At 35.5% G+C, this 15,301-nt stretch overlaps 1 protein-coding gene across 2 annotated transcripts in view; it reads right to left on the reverse strand.

Moving 5' to 3' along the window:
• Positions 1-6,107: 6,107 nt before the first annotated feature.
• The window catches only part of LOC107083104 (feline leukemia virus subgroup C receptor-related protein 2-like), a 27,886-nt gene continuing 18,692 nt past the window's right edge, over positions 6,108-15,301 (reverse strand). Inside the window, exons 9-11 of one of the 2 annotated variants that reach the window (XR_001481171.1) lie at positions 14,007-14,062; positions 11,431-11,584; positions 6,108-7,767 (exon numbers count right to left, since the gene is read on the reverse strand). Coding sequence is in view for 1 of the 2 variants with exons in the window: in XM_015372096.1 (XP_015227582.1) it covers positions 7,702-7,767; positions 14,007-14,062 (122 nt within the window). In the remaining variant the exon portion in view is untranslated. The remainder of the gene's footprint in view (positions 7,768-11,430; positions 11,585-14,006; positions 14,063-15,301) is intronic. The other variant, XM_015372096.1, reaches the window with a different exon arrangement.

The raw sequence follows: 15,301 nt of genomic DNA on the forward strand, positions 1-15,301 counted from the left end.
CTGTACTTTGTTACTTTTACTTGAGTAAAGAAGTTTAATCAGTACTTCCACTTTTACCAGAGTATTTTTTAACACAAGTATCTGTACTTGTACTCAAGTATGGAAAGTGAGTACTTTTGCCATCTCTGTCTATGAGGTCTGTGCAGCTAAATTATGCCATTTTATCACCTGTGCTACTGGCTGATTTTCCACACAGCACACCTATGAATATTTGTTTCTACACAGAAAGCTCCACATGGAAAAACATGGTGGACAAGCAACACCTTCTACTAGCGACCGTTCACAGCTATATAGACATGTTAGGACTAAACCCATAAAAACAATACCATTCAACCAATCAACAGACTGTGGAAAATCTTTGGAAACAAATTACTCTTAGATAACATGAGGGTCTTTAAAAATGTTGAAAAAAGCTATTCTACTTATGCATAATATTTTATTGCCAATATAGAAAATTCTGTCATATCTTTCTCCTTTAAACCATATCTGGATAGTTAGATTTTAAGAAATAGTTAATTTACTGTACCAGAAGTAGAATGATGAACAGTATGAGACTCTCATAGTTTAAGTTTTATTTGATCAAAGTAAATAAACAAACCAAATTTGTCCTGTATTAATTTGCTTGATGAGCTGGTTTGATGATCCCTATTCAGTCCAGGAAAGCACAGAATCTAACTAGTATCTGTTTAAGAATCTAAAAGTTAAATTTATGTTTCATGGTGATGAGTAAATTTGGACCATTGATAAAGCAGTAGGACTTATTTCAAGTCTAGGATCAGAAAATTACAAGTAGGAACAAAAGGCTCCAGTGAAATTGAAGTTAAATAGCATTCTGTTCCAGTGGTATAAACATTTATACTTTCTTACATTTTATGTTTAAGGTTGGCCAAACAGACACTGCACCTTTAATTAGATGTTAGCTTCCAACCAGCTTACTCATAATGGATTACTAATTTCAATTAAATATCCAGACTTAAGAAAACCTCTGCTGCAAGGCTGAAGCTTCTCCCATCCCTGCAGCAGCAACAGTCCTAAAAGATGAGGACCTTCCCAAAGTGTACAGAAACCTGGATTTTTATAGCAGCACACACAAAACACATCAATGTCAAACAAATTGATAGGAAATCACTGTTTTCTTTGTTGTTTGATTTGCAAAGCTTTTCTAAATGTGTGTCAGTCTCAAATATCAAGAGGACAACTTAATTTCACTCCCCTGGTGTCCATCTGCGAGTCAGATTTCTCTAGAATGGCCATGGCTGAGGTGTTCATTCAACAGCCTCTCTGAAGTATTTGCCATCTGTGTTTGTTTAAGTCACTTAAATATGTTTTGAGCCCTGGTTATGTTTTCAACTTATCATGTTTAAGAAACTCTTTTTTTTTTTGTTTCTTGATTGTCAGCAGATTCTCACATTTTAGCACTTTTTCCTGTACTCCTCACCTCTTTTTTTAGCTCCTGCGTCAGAAATCATGATCCATCTTTAAGCTGGTGTTTCAGCCACTGCTGTAACTCAGACAGGAGTCGATGTGTCACACCATATTTCCCTCCTCTTTCTTTCTCTGTGTTTCTTTCATGCATGACCATATTCAATCCTACACTTAGTGGTAATCATATCTGCAATTTTAGAATTTACTTCAAGCCTCTAACCAGTTGTGTGAAGGTCTACAATCCAGTTTGTGGCCCCTTTGTTGAATAAATAAGACAGAGGTAAATTGCAGAATGCTAGAAAACACGATAGAGTCTGTGATTTAAGCTGTGTGTTTTTGGTTTGTGGGTCGGGATGGATAAAGAAGTAGATAGTTGTTCATAACTGTGAACCACCAAGAGGAAGATAGGATCGGCCACACTCAGGGCAGTGACGCAGTTTTGCATGCTTGCACTAAATAAATCATTAAGCTTTGGAGTGAAGTACACCATTGCCAATTCAAAGGTAATACAGTTGAATCTGTGATAGTACTTCTTCCATAAGGTGTTTATTTCCATGTTTAGGGAGAGGCCAATTTCAGTACTTAAGTCCTTTATTTTGTCATCTTTGAGGTTGTTTTGATGTGGAACACATATACTTTGCTACATAAATAAAACTAAGGTGATCAAGTGAATAATGTTGCTCTGTTTGATGAGGAGCAAAGCTGCATATTGGAATAGGCAAGTGGGTCAGGACTCATTTTATTTGGAAATGTTCATCCAAAGACTTTATAACAAAGCAGTTATTTCAAAAAATATTGAACATTGCTAACTAGATCTTTTATGTAAAACACTGGAATAAGGGGTGCATAAAACATTTATATAAAAACAAAAAACAACAAAGCCCCCAAACTCCTTCTTAAAGCAAGCTATGAGATCAAGCCTGATGTGGCAGACTTATGTTTCCCTAAAAGGACAGGCGTATACACACCTGTGTAGTAGGAAAGCTGTAGCACAGTGTACTGTTATCTAACTCTATCATTTCTAAACACTAAACAAGAGTCCTTCATCCATTAGAAGTTTCTTTGCAGTGCTTTTTTCCTCCCATTGTTTGTAAGTATGAGGGAGAGAGAACTTTGACCCAATGTCTGACCTGGACTCTGGGGCCTTTTCACTGTGCGGGGGGCTCAGGGTACCACTAAAGTTACATCACAATAATGAAAAAAAAAAATCCCTTTAGAAGATGCTTCTTATTAGGTGCACTCTTGTGAATCTGATCTTGTTTTTTTAATCTTTGATTTATTGATTAGATCACTTCACAAGTTTGAAGAAATCCTCCATAGATTACACAAACCTAGTTTTTAAAAATGACACTAAGGAAAAAAAGCAGCTTTGCTAATCCCAAAGAGGGTACATTTTAGGGGATTAATAATTTGCTGACTAGCCTCTTTGACCACAGTTCGGGTTAAAACTGGAGGTCCACGTGAGTTCACTGTGGAGGCCTGTCAGATACCTTCACCAAAGGCGAGGCTGCACAACTGCAGCCAAAGTTTTCCTGATTTATGGGGACTGTTCTTGACTTCCATGTGTTTGTATGGCCTAACCTAGACCTCTACCCTAATTTTAACAGTTACCAACATTTACCAAACCCTAACCTAACCTGAATTCACACCTTTTTTTTTTTTTTTTTAAATAAGATCCAATTGAGTGGTCCAAATAATAAATCCCCACAGGTTGCCTAAACCTAACAAATACAAATACCCCCACACAGTCTAATGACTAAGATTTCTCAAATGACATGCTTTTAACACCATCATCTGGCCATAAAAAGGTATTGCATCCTGCATTACAGTCGACATAATGAACTTAAGAGACCCTTTTTTTAAAATGTAACAAGTAAAAAGTTATTTATATAAAAGTTAATTATATAAAAGAGCCTTAAAAACCCAGGTTTTATAACCTGGGTTTTTAAGGCTCTTTTAAGATTTTTACCTCAATGTACAGCAAAGAAACTTCTTACCAAAGTTTAAAACAAGCTGTGTATATTTTTACATTTCCATATTCTCATCTGCCCCACCTTGTCTTAAAGCCAACACTTTCCACTAACTAACTTGTCAGCCATTTTATTTTGATACTTTCAGGTATCGGAAACCTTTGGATCGCCACCACAAACTTAAACGTACTGTATCAGATTTTATGTACATATTGGCCAAACAGGGAATACTGCATTGTGGAGAGATGGAAGGATATGATACGTGTTTTTTTTTTTTTACATTTGCACCTGCATTTTCACTGAGACACTTATTCTGATACCACAAGTTAAAACTCACTTGTTCTCTGAATCATCAACACAGGTATAGGCTGTGTGAATGGCTTTAAAACAATAATTCCTGTATAACAAGGCAGAATATCTCAAACATATGACTATTTGCATCCTTAGACTTTTATAGATCAGCGTCACTGATACACCCCCTCGTGCTTCACTTATGCTGATTTCTCTCCTCTGCTTTTTATATTGTATATAACTGCATGTTCTCTTCAAAACAGGGAAGATGAGAAATTAAATTGGGCAGTCAAAAATCTATAGTAATACATAAGTCATTGTGGTAAGGGTCTGAAATATTTCCTGACATGTAATGACACATCTGCTGTGTTCTCCACATGTTTAGACTAAGTACAGTAGGAGTGGTGAAATATAAAACCTGGGTCTGACAATAAAAGCCTCCCATAATCTTTTAGAAAAATCTGTTATGATCTGATAAAACCGAACTGAAACATTTGAGCAATAAAAAACCAACCCACCAAAGTATCCTGATACCAACAGTAAGACATGGTGGTGGAAGGCTCATGATCTGAGATAACATTCCTTCAGATATGACTAGAACTTTTATAAAGTTGGAAGAAACAATAAACAAAACCTGCAAAGAGAAGTTGAAGAATTACCGCCTTTGGCTCTTGGTATAATTTGCAACAAGGTCTTCGAAATAATAGCTGCAGTTAAGAAAAATTGAGCTTTTGGAATAAACTTGACAGACAACCAGTGGGGACAATTGATGGGGGGTGTCCAGAAAAGAAGTTAATGAAATCTGACAGATTTTAAAGAACATTCCCAAGGTTAAATTGTTAAATATATCCAAGGTAAAATGTTGCAGACTGATCATATGAAAGAACACTATGCCATAAATTAAACTAAATGGTAGTTTAACAAACTGTGGGTTGAATTCTTCTAAGTCATGCAGCTGGGTTATTCTTATTTTACACTCTAAAATGTTTTTTCTGTTAAATTGAAGAGAAAAATAAGTTATCATGTTGTCAATTTTGAAGTATTTGAAACCTTAAATTATTACAAAGGTGTGTCACATTTAAAACCCACTACAGATGTTAAATTCTATAGCTCATTTCTAATATTTATTTCAATTTATTAAATGATTTTGGAATAAAAAGTGCTTTTTTTGTAACAACTTTTCTATCATATACTTCTCCTGTCACAAACACTTAATTTGTCCTTTGTTGCAGAATCTAAGTAAACTTTCACTTTTCGCTGTTTAATTAATAGCTTTAAAAAATGTTTGCTTCCAACGCGTTTAGTACTTTACACTTTGCTTACTGATAAGAATCAGCTCCCGTGTCTCTGTGGACTTGGAGCTGATCTGTACGGCTATAAGTAACCCTTTTATCTTCCAACACGCCTCTTTTTCTGAATGGTGCCATTCGGTAACAGAATCATAAAGAGACGTGTTAATTTTACGGGCTGTGGAGCATCAAGGTTCCAATGAAATTTCATGATAAGAAACAAACAGTGTGAGAAGGAGTTAAAAAGAATCTTTGGAAAACATTTTTATTTCATAAAAAAAAAAAAAAAACAAGGATACTGGTACAAATGTATTTATAAAAGTCATAATTCTTACATTTTTCTCTATCCCTAGACAATTATGGACTGGAGTTCCTTCTACTGACATGTACAACTAGATACATTTGATGACAGTGTCTAATCATCAAGATTATAATAGTCAGATGCTAGTTGGCCAATATAAAATAATAAAAGCCACCTTATAGTTTTTTCACAAAAAAGGAAGAATAGTGCAACAATTAAAAGTTACATTAAATTGACTCATTTTTTTTTTTATTGAGCTGCTTCCTTTCTTTCTGAAAAGGCACTTGCTGTAGTTGTGTTAAAAATGTTTTCCCTATTTTCAGATTTTAATTACTAGTCTGCTTAAAGACTTGACAACTAGTGGAAAAGAAAAAAAAGCGCAGAGCCATCATCTTTAACATGAGCCTAAATGTCAAAAATCAAGCTTTTCCACCCTGCTGGACCACAACAGAAATGGATCAACAGCGCCCTCTAGTGTGTCTGGGTGTACCTACTTACGGTATGCTCTCAGTTAACTACTTGCTTACTTTTTCTAGCAAAAACTAAACAGTGTTAAAGTTCAATAACATTTCTATCAAAACAAGTGAGACTTTGTTTAGTGAGTTTTAGTATCTAAGTTTAACTCTAGAAAATACTTTTTCAAGAGCAGAAAGTAGTATCTATTACCCTATGTAGGGGAAACTATCACAGTGGCTGTCTATAAAACTATTGTAAACTAACAAAAGAGACCACCTAACACAAAAAGGACATGTTAAAAAATACAGACATTTGTATCATTGAAGGATCGGTATGTATTTAAGCAGATTTTGTACTTAAGGGAAGATATAAAAAATAAAATCTGACATTTTACACACCTAAAACTGTCAGCAATTACCTTGAAAATATTCTTGATGGACATTTCCTACATTAGAAAAAGCAAAACATGCACATCTTTTTAACAGAATAAAATGAAAAAATGTGAATGTTAGGATAAGTCAAACTAAAATTATCATTGGTGTGAATGTTTTATTTATTTGTTGCTGGAAAATCGATGTTTTCTATGTCAAATCTTCTATTGATGCATTAGTCCTTTTCAATTTAAATTAGATTAACCTCTGCGCATTCAAAACTAAAGTTGCAAATTATTTATATGCATGACTTTTAGGAAATAAAAAAGACTCAAAATTATATCGTTTACTTCACTGTACACAAATTTAAACCATTTGAAAAAAGTTAAAGGCCCTAAATTATATTTTTTTTTTATCCAGGACATAATCTCACAGTACAATTTATAGAAATGCAACCTTAAAATGGAAACTAAACAAGTAAAGTTGTTAAAGTTCAGCTATTGTTTTGAAAACGATAGCTGAAGTGTGATTGTCATTTATCCTTTACTGTTTAAAGTTAATCAGCGTTTAAGTGCTTTTAATTGGTAATCCATCATTTCTTTTTCTGAATGAGTTTTAGATATCATGGGATAGAGGCCAATTTCTCTAACTCTTAAAAAATAGTAGAGAATTTAAAACACTAGAGTGTTTACAAGAGAACAGACTTAAAGAGGAATTCAATTAAAAAGATGTAAAATAGCTGTACCTGTGAGAAACAAAGCTGGATGAGGTAAATAAAATAATTCTCACTCAAGGTAACTGAAGCTAAGAACCCTCACATGGCTCCCAAATGTTCATAATCATTTATATGGAGGACCTTTACCGCGCCTTTCCAGGGGCTCCAGAAAATGATCTGCATGTCTACAGGGAGATTGATGACTGTGTCTCAGTAGAAACTCTAACAAATATCGGATTGATTCTTGCTACATGTCATTGTCTCCCTTGACCAATACATATATCACCATGTTGTGTTCTAATGTGGAACAATCAGAATTATGTGTTGGTACATGAATGTGATCCGGTGAAATTGGCTCTGTCTAAAGTGCATTGAATGGTCAGGGTGTCTTTAAAAAAGGACTACATAGATATAAGCCATTTAGCTTTTAAAACTAAAGTTAATACTGTCCCTTCACTGATACAACTTGGATTTATCCGTTTTTTAAACCGGTCCTGTGACATTGAACAGAGTAGCAGCTGCACATGTTGTCATGGATTTAGTTGAGTATTTAAATACTTATGATGTCTGCAGAACAGCAACAACAACAACAAAAAGTTTTGGGTTTTCACAGTCATTCTGTTCTCTTCCCAAAGATCACATTGCCAGTTTAGACATAATTATACACTTGAATGCCATAGCTAATATGTGATGCAATCAAATCTAAAAGTGGTTCAACAAAATATCAAACTTTGTTGCTTTATTTTAGCCAGGCATTTGTAATTAACGTGAAAAAAAATACTGACAGTCAACCCTTTGTCTTGGTCAATTCAAAAGGAAAATGTTTTGGAAGTTTTATGATTTTCAGTTCTTCATATAAAATGTTGATAGGAAATGTAATTCCCTAAAACTGGACTTCTTTGATGATGGTGGGTGAGTCCAAGTTTTCTGTAGTGTAATTGGTAGGTTCCTGTGAATCAAAAGAGATGTGTGGATTTACCACAAAGGTCTTATTTACAACAATAGCAGCCACTTCACCAAAATCTCTTACTACATTATTTCTTTTCCTTAAAGGTAAGGTGGAGGATTTTCGCAAAGTTTTAAAAAGACCCGCCCTCTCCACTCGCACATGCACAACCCTGTACCCACTCCTGAGAGGAAACGCCGAAACATGTGTGAGAGCATGGGTCGGCCTATTTCTCCTCGTGCACGCTCTGTTTAAAAGTTGCTGTTTGCATCGCTCATACAAGCTCACTTTCCAAAAGAAGATTTGCAATTTTTCCACTATGTCAGACTCACCACCGGTAAATGAAAATTGGGACGAGCACGTAGGATGGCCTTACGTAAAAATATCACCAGAATGATTGACAATCAGGAGGACCGCTTATTTTGATGATCCACCCGGAAAAGAACATCCTCCACTATACCTTTAAGATTATGTAGACATTAACACAAAAGGCATGGCTACTAACATTGTTCCACATTAAGAACATTAAAAAGTACATAGAAAAAAACGAAATCCTTTCACCACAGTTGTTTTAATTATTTTTCCATGCATCTTCTTGAACAGCAGAAACCACGCAATAATTTGCTTGAATCGGAAAAATTGCATTTCTCTGCTGGAGTAAATGATGGCAGGTGTTCTGATAGAGAGGATGTGCATACTGCTAACATTGTTCATGAACCCTTTTTTTTATCTCAGGTTGGTTGTCACACTTCTCACTAGTTGCTATTTTCAGTAGAAATACAAGATACAAGATACAAGAAACAGGCAGCCAAATATAACTTTCAGAAACTAATATTATATTTACAAGAAAAAGTCACCTAATCTAGAGGCTGAACCCTGAAACAAACACATTTCACTGAGAGTGTCCAATTGAAGTACTTTGAAATGAAAGGAAGGGTTTAATTACAAGCCTGTTCTGTCAGGATCCTTGGGTATTTCAGTTTCTGGAAGTCTCTTGAGTCTTTTGTTTGTTTTTTTCTGTGTTGCCTAGTTGGTCCATTTTTTTTGTATATAACAACTCTAGTAGATTTTTTTCTTTGTTCCTCTCTGTCTGCTCCTGTTTATTACTCAGTTACCCCAGCTTCCTTTGCATTCATTAGCTTGAGCTCTTCCTAATCTGCAGCACATTGCTCATTTCTTTTTTCCACGCCTCTGTAAACATCTCCTTCTGTATATAAGCCCCCTAATTTCAAATGCTCACAACTGTTTGTTCAGTTACTGTCATACGGTTTGTATCTCTACCACATTCCCTATTTTGCTTCTTGAGTCCGATCATTCAAATTGTATTCATATAATATTTTTCTTTTTTATGCTGGCTCCAAGTCTCTGACTGTGTCCGAATGTTCGCCTTAACCCCTAACCTGTCAGGTTTGGTGGAAGTTAGTTGAGGACCCAAATGCAGAGATGATTTAATGAAGGTTCCAAAGGCAACATAGGCAGAATCCAAGAACTAAATATAGAAAACCAAAAAAATACAAGAGACGACAGGGGAAAACCCACAAGAGAAGCTAAGTAACGACGAGAAACCAGCAAACACTAAAGAAGAGGAGGAGTATAAATGAGAGACTGAACGAAAAGACAAGGCTAATCAGCAGATTGGGAGCAGGTGTGGACAGAAGAATCTAGAAGGGAGTTAGGAGAAGGAGAGTGACACAAGAGGGCACAAGAGGGTAAACAAGACATACATAAGAACTCACAAATATAACTAAAAACAACTAGAATAACACAAAATGGAAATAAAACCAACAGAAACTCAAAAACAAAACTTAAAAAGAACCAAAACCTTGACATAAACCCTCAATCACTATATAGAGTGGGGACTATATAGTGGACCTAAAACTGTTCGGAGAGATGATCACTACTTTTCACTCCCTGTTGGTCAGGTGACTTCGGTCCCTGCAGCATCTTTGTTTACACTCACCCCCAAACTGATGCTTTGCCAGGAGAGCTCTCGCAAACCATTCCGGGATATATCTGCTCGTCTAGTGACCATGGATGATCACTACTTTTCAATGTGCATTGTAAGAAATTTTTAGTCCACTACTTTTCATCCACTAGACATTGGAACACTCATATAAAGTGGTATAACCACTATACAGTATAGTGCCCTATGTAGGGGTTAGGGCGGACATTCAGGCACAACCACTTCCTGCATTTTGGTCCTGCTATAGTCTCACAAATCCTGACAAATTTATGTTATAGCCTTAAGATTACATGTTAAACTGGTGACATGCACGTAATCTCTCACTAATGTTGAAATATAATCACCAAAATACTCTAATAACATTGCCATCGAGATAGCTTTACGTTTAGCACAGGGGACAGTTAACCCGTGTGACACTAAACTTGTAATCGGTTATTAAAACATAATCTAAGAAAGGTTAGTTTATTAGACAAGCAGCCAAGAGGCCATGGTAACTTTGTCAGACCTGCAGAGATCCACATCTCCAGTTTAAGGATCTGTTGTCCGGGTAACAATTAATCAGGTACTCTGTGTTTGTGGAATAGAGACAAAAAGAAAGGTAGTAGGCCTTATGTTAGCAGTATGGCATAGGCCAACTAGGGAAAAGGGCAAACGTGAAAGAAAGTGAGATAAGATAAGAAACGAATACTTTTTTCACCATGTGGCCAAAAAAGATACGATAAAATCCAAAGGGATTCATGTTTTAAAATGGGGAAGTCAAAGTTCAGGCATAAATCTATTACAAACAACTGGTTAGAGTTAAGAAATTATATTCATAGATGATCTGGAATTGGATGAAGTTTTTGGAAAGGTAAATCAATATCAAAACTCATAGAGAGATAGTATCCCAATAATCGTAAAGCAGTAAAAATAGGCCCACACACTTTTCAGATGTTATTTTTGAAACTTCGCAGTGTTGTTCTAGATTATATTGCATAGAAAATGGAAATTGAGGCTGTGGAACTGTAGAACATTAAACGGGTAAAAAGGGTATGATACTTTTAAAAGGCACTGTATGTTAAGGAAGTGCAAAGATTGTTCATGCTCAAAATTTCCCAGTATTCAAACATAGATGGGAGCTGATCCCTAGTTTATGTTTGTTTGCATGGTTGCTGCATGTGAAAAAAACTGAAAAAAAATGTAGAAACCTCATAAAATTGTGGTAACTTAAAACTTGAAGTAATAGTCAAAATGTTATTCGATGCTGACATTAAAGCACTGTGGTGGAAGGATGATGACATGATATCAAAGCTTAAAAGGAATGTAGTTAAATAGAGAATTATAAGTATGACATTGTTGATGGATTCATTTGAGCTGCACCTGAAATGGTATATTTGGTTAGACAAACCCTTTTACAGAAGTGGAGTAAGTTAAGCTTTATGCATGCACAAACACACCAAATGTTAAATTAGAATACAGAAATCTTTAAAAAGATAAATAAGGGTAAAAAGCTTTAAATTTGATATGAATGATTTCTGCATACTTGGTACATGCCCAAAACCTGCTTATTAGTAGTAAGTTAGTGAAATGTATTGTTTAAGGTGAATCTATTTATTTCAAAATCACAAAGAGACAGAGTGAGAGTATACAACAGTGCACAGTGAAGAGTGTACAGAAGGTGCCAAGATCATCAACATTGGTGTGTGATTGTTTTGTGCTCCTACCTTTCTGATTCTGTGTTGAGCTAAAATTTGAGAAGATTTTTTTTGTGTACACAGAAATTTTTTTATTTGATCAGACTTGAGAGGAAGGAGTTTGTGGCTGGGACGAGATTTGCGCTGTTGCTCCGTAGTCTATTTCCAACATCCGCTTCTCCGCCTAAAACAACAGCTGCCGATCACTTCTCATTCAGCAATTGTAAAAGAATGAGGCTCCAGTCTGGGTTGAAGTTCAGGAGAAACTGACTGAGGATGAATTAATTTGAATTTGCGAAGCCAGTGAAATTGTTCTGTGGAGATCAAACTCTGCTTTATGACAGTTTAAGAAAAAGTTCAGAGTCAGTGGCGGTTTTTGAGAAAGTGCGGTCTTTCGCTCTGTTTTTCTAAAGATGTTTTGACACCTATCCAGCAGTCTTTGTCGATTCTGTTGGCTCGCAATAACTAGAGCTCTAGTCAGCTATATTACGAGCCAGCGGAATCTACAAAGAAACCTGGATCGTTGTCAAAAGGTCTTTAGAAAAGCTAAGCAAAGTTGTCTCAGATTTAAGCCTGTTTTGTGGTCGCCATGATTGAGAATTTACAAAAGCTTGCAAAAGGGCATGTTCACAAAGATTGAGTAATTTGTTCTTAAACTAAAAATGTCAGTATCCAGCAGTAACTTCACCACAAAGCTTGGAGACCCATCCAGAATCATAGAAAACATGACTGAATAGTAAAAGAACAGGGAGAATCACAAGAGCAGAATCTCTAGATTTGTTTGTAGATGTAAATAAACACACTGCCCAGTCAAATAAAGAAACGCAATCCCCGTCCAAATTTAACAAAGCAATTAAGAGGCTCCAGTGATAAGTAGGCTTCAACCTTAATTTGACCCTGATCAAAAAAGTGACACACTTTTAATTCTTAAGAGCCTCTTTTATACTATCACCTAAGGTCTCCAGGACTGTAATGCTTTTAAATGGGGCTAAATAAAGGCAAATTTTGAAAAGCTCTTTTCAAACTGAAGTGAATCGTGACACTAGTCTGCTTAACCTGCTCCCCAAATACTGGATTTGTTTCACTGATAATTCCTTGGTAAACCTACAGCTATTGCACCACCAGAGTTTTCATCTTTTTACAATTTAACTCTAAACATAAAACGTTTCTGCACCTCCTCCATCAGTTACTGCAATGCTGGGAAGGTTTAGACTCAAGCACTTTATCCATTGGGATTTTTCATCTTATTGGTTGATTTTATCCCGTCTGAGGATTGTGTCTTAAAGGTATCTATAAATGTTATTACTATTTTCAGTAGCTTACCAACAGCAGAAGACTTTGCAGGTAAAGGGGGTTTCTGTGCTTCACACTTGAAAATTGTATCATAAACATACTGTCTCAATGCTTATTAGATCTCTTAGGAAGTAGTCTCTATGCAATTTGGAGGTGAGCGTGTCTGTGTTCTCTTCATAGCAAGCCCCACCTTAACTTATCTCTACGTACAAAGGACCTGCTTTTGTCACTGTAACTACCAGCATGGAGATTGTGGGTCAGTTTTGTATTTTCCTTGCTGGATGGAATCCTTTTTGTTGCACCCAGATGGAAACCTATATAGTCACCATGCAACCGGAAGCAGAACGGTCAGCACACAGGACCATTTTCATAGAACTAGGGTAATTCGCTGCACAACCAGGACCCAGATATTTGGCCATATTAGAGAACAATCTCTTTATAGAAGGTTTTAGCATGGTCAAAACATAACAAGTTGGAGAGCTCAATAAGTTCTTCATGCACCACATATGACCCTGCAAAGACTATCGAAACTTCTTAATTCTGTGGTGTATCTTTAATCTGGTCAAAGTAGGGTCTAAAAAACGATTATAGTTGTTTATATTAATTATCTTATTTAATGAAAAAGGGACAACACTGTAGATACTAGAAACAATGAGTTAATCCTTTAAATGCACTTGCTGTAGTCATAATGTCATAATGCTATAGTATTTCTATCGGTACTCCCTGGTCTGTAAGTGGTGTAAATCTTGACAAAAACATAGATGACTGGCATTAAGTGACTTAGTATCAATGAGATTGAAGACTTATTGTAGAGAAATAACAATGTTCTGTAACTTGAATCGATCTCAGGTTTTAAAATATATACTTTAAAATACAATATTGGAAAATCTGATCTTTAGATAGTGTAAGCTTCTGAAAACAGTAACACCCCTTTGTGTGTTATCATCACAATAACTAGGATTCTTTCTTTTTTTGGTTGGACAGTGTATGTTAGCTAAAACCTCTGTATCGCAAAACTTGTCATTTAATTCTTTTGTTTTATTCAGCAAATGGCAGCAATGCCAATTATATGTTTAAATAAAGCTGTTTGCAAAATACCTCACATAAATAAAATGAAAATACATTAACATTATTGGTTATTTCTTGTAAATTCTATTCCAAATAAAGGCATTAACATTATATATAATTGTTTTGTTTTTGGTTTTTTTCTGATCTCCTTCATTATCAAGCCATTTTTTTTTACTTTATGTCCCCATTATCTATTTCTCTCTTATTGACCAGGTCACCACCCCTTACCTCACTTTAACACTTACCTCTTCTTTGGCAAGTTGGTTTGCATTCTGTCTCCGCAGATCAGACTTGATAAAGGCTGCAACAACACAGAGACATAGAAAACGAGATCATGAGCAATGCAATTCTCATATTGCGGCTATAATGATGGCCATGAGCAACAACATGCAATCATGGGTTATGCATAAAAAACAACAAATTTGAGTCTTAAATGGTGCATCATACAAGTATGGTAAAAACAGGCGAAATAAAAATACTCTGTAGTAAATAAGAAACAGTAAAAGAAAAAGAAAAAAACACTGTGAATCATCCAATCCCCTGGTATAAAAAAACTTTAAAGCTGTGTGGATTTTAAGAGAAAAGAGAATAATTACCTAGAAATGACACTTTTGGGAAAATGTTAAGAAAGCCAAAATATTTTTTTCTAAGAAGCCATGCATTTTCTTTTGAAAACCATTATGACAAAAACAAGTGATTGATAATCTGAGTAAATAAATGAGTCAGTCTGGTGACCTTTGAGAGAATAAAGTCCCATCACAGATTCCTGTTTTTCTAGTGAGCACAGGGTTTATCGCCTCAGTGCCTAATGCATATTGTTAAAAGTTAAACATTGCTCGTAAAAGTCTCAATAAACCTAGCAAAAACTCTTTAGTGGCTCTGTATTGACTAAGGCAGGTCAGTAACATTTAATGACTGACAACACACTGCTACTGTGCATAATTAAAAATTCAGATTGCTTTCTCATGTGATTTTTAAAGCTAGATTCCTTATGCATGTTTCCTGTATTTTAGCAAACGTCAACTGATTTTGATATAGTTTTACTTTATTTATCACCTTCAAATTAAGCACTGTTGAATCCTTTAAATGTTTTTTTAAATGCTCATATATCCTTGCCTATTTTAGGCTTTATTTAAAATAGCATTATCTGGCTATAAATAGTTATAATACAGTCTTCTTAAAGGAAGTGAACTTTTCTTTCTGTGTTGAGTATCCATTAAAACTTTTCAAACTGATCTCAGGGTTGATTATAACTTAACACTATTTAGCAGTTTTCCTGGGTTGTAGCACTGCTGCCTTGCAGCAATAAGGTTCTGGGTTCGATTCCTGGTCTGGGCTCTTTCTGCATGGAGTTTGCATGTTCTCACTGTGCATGACTGTTAGGTTAACTGGCTTCTCTAAACTGTCCTTAAGTATGAGTGTGTGTGTGCATGGTTGTGTGTCTTTAACCTGTGTAAAATGGGTTTGTTGTGGTGTGGCCCCTAATGTTCGCTGAAGGATAGAGCGACCTCACAGTAGCTACAAACAGCACGAGAACATA

This window comes from Cyprinodon variegatus, unplaced genomic scaffold (genome assembly GCF_000732505.1).
Source record: "Cyprinodon variegatus isolate N-32 unplaced genomic scaffold, C_variegatus-1.0 Scaffold4, whole genome shotgun sequence".
Lineage (NCBI taxonomy): Eukaryota > Metazoa > Chordata > Actinopteri > Cyprinodontiformes > Cyprinodontidae > Cyprinodon > Cyprinodon variegatus.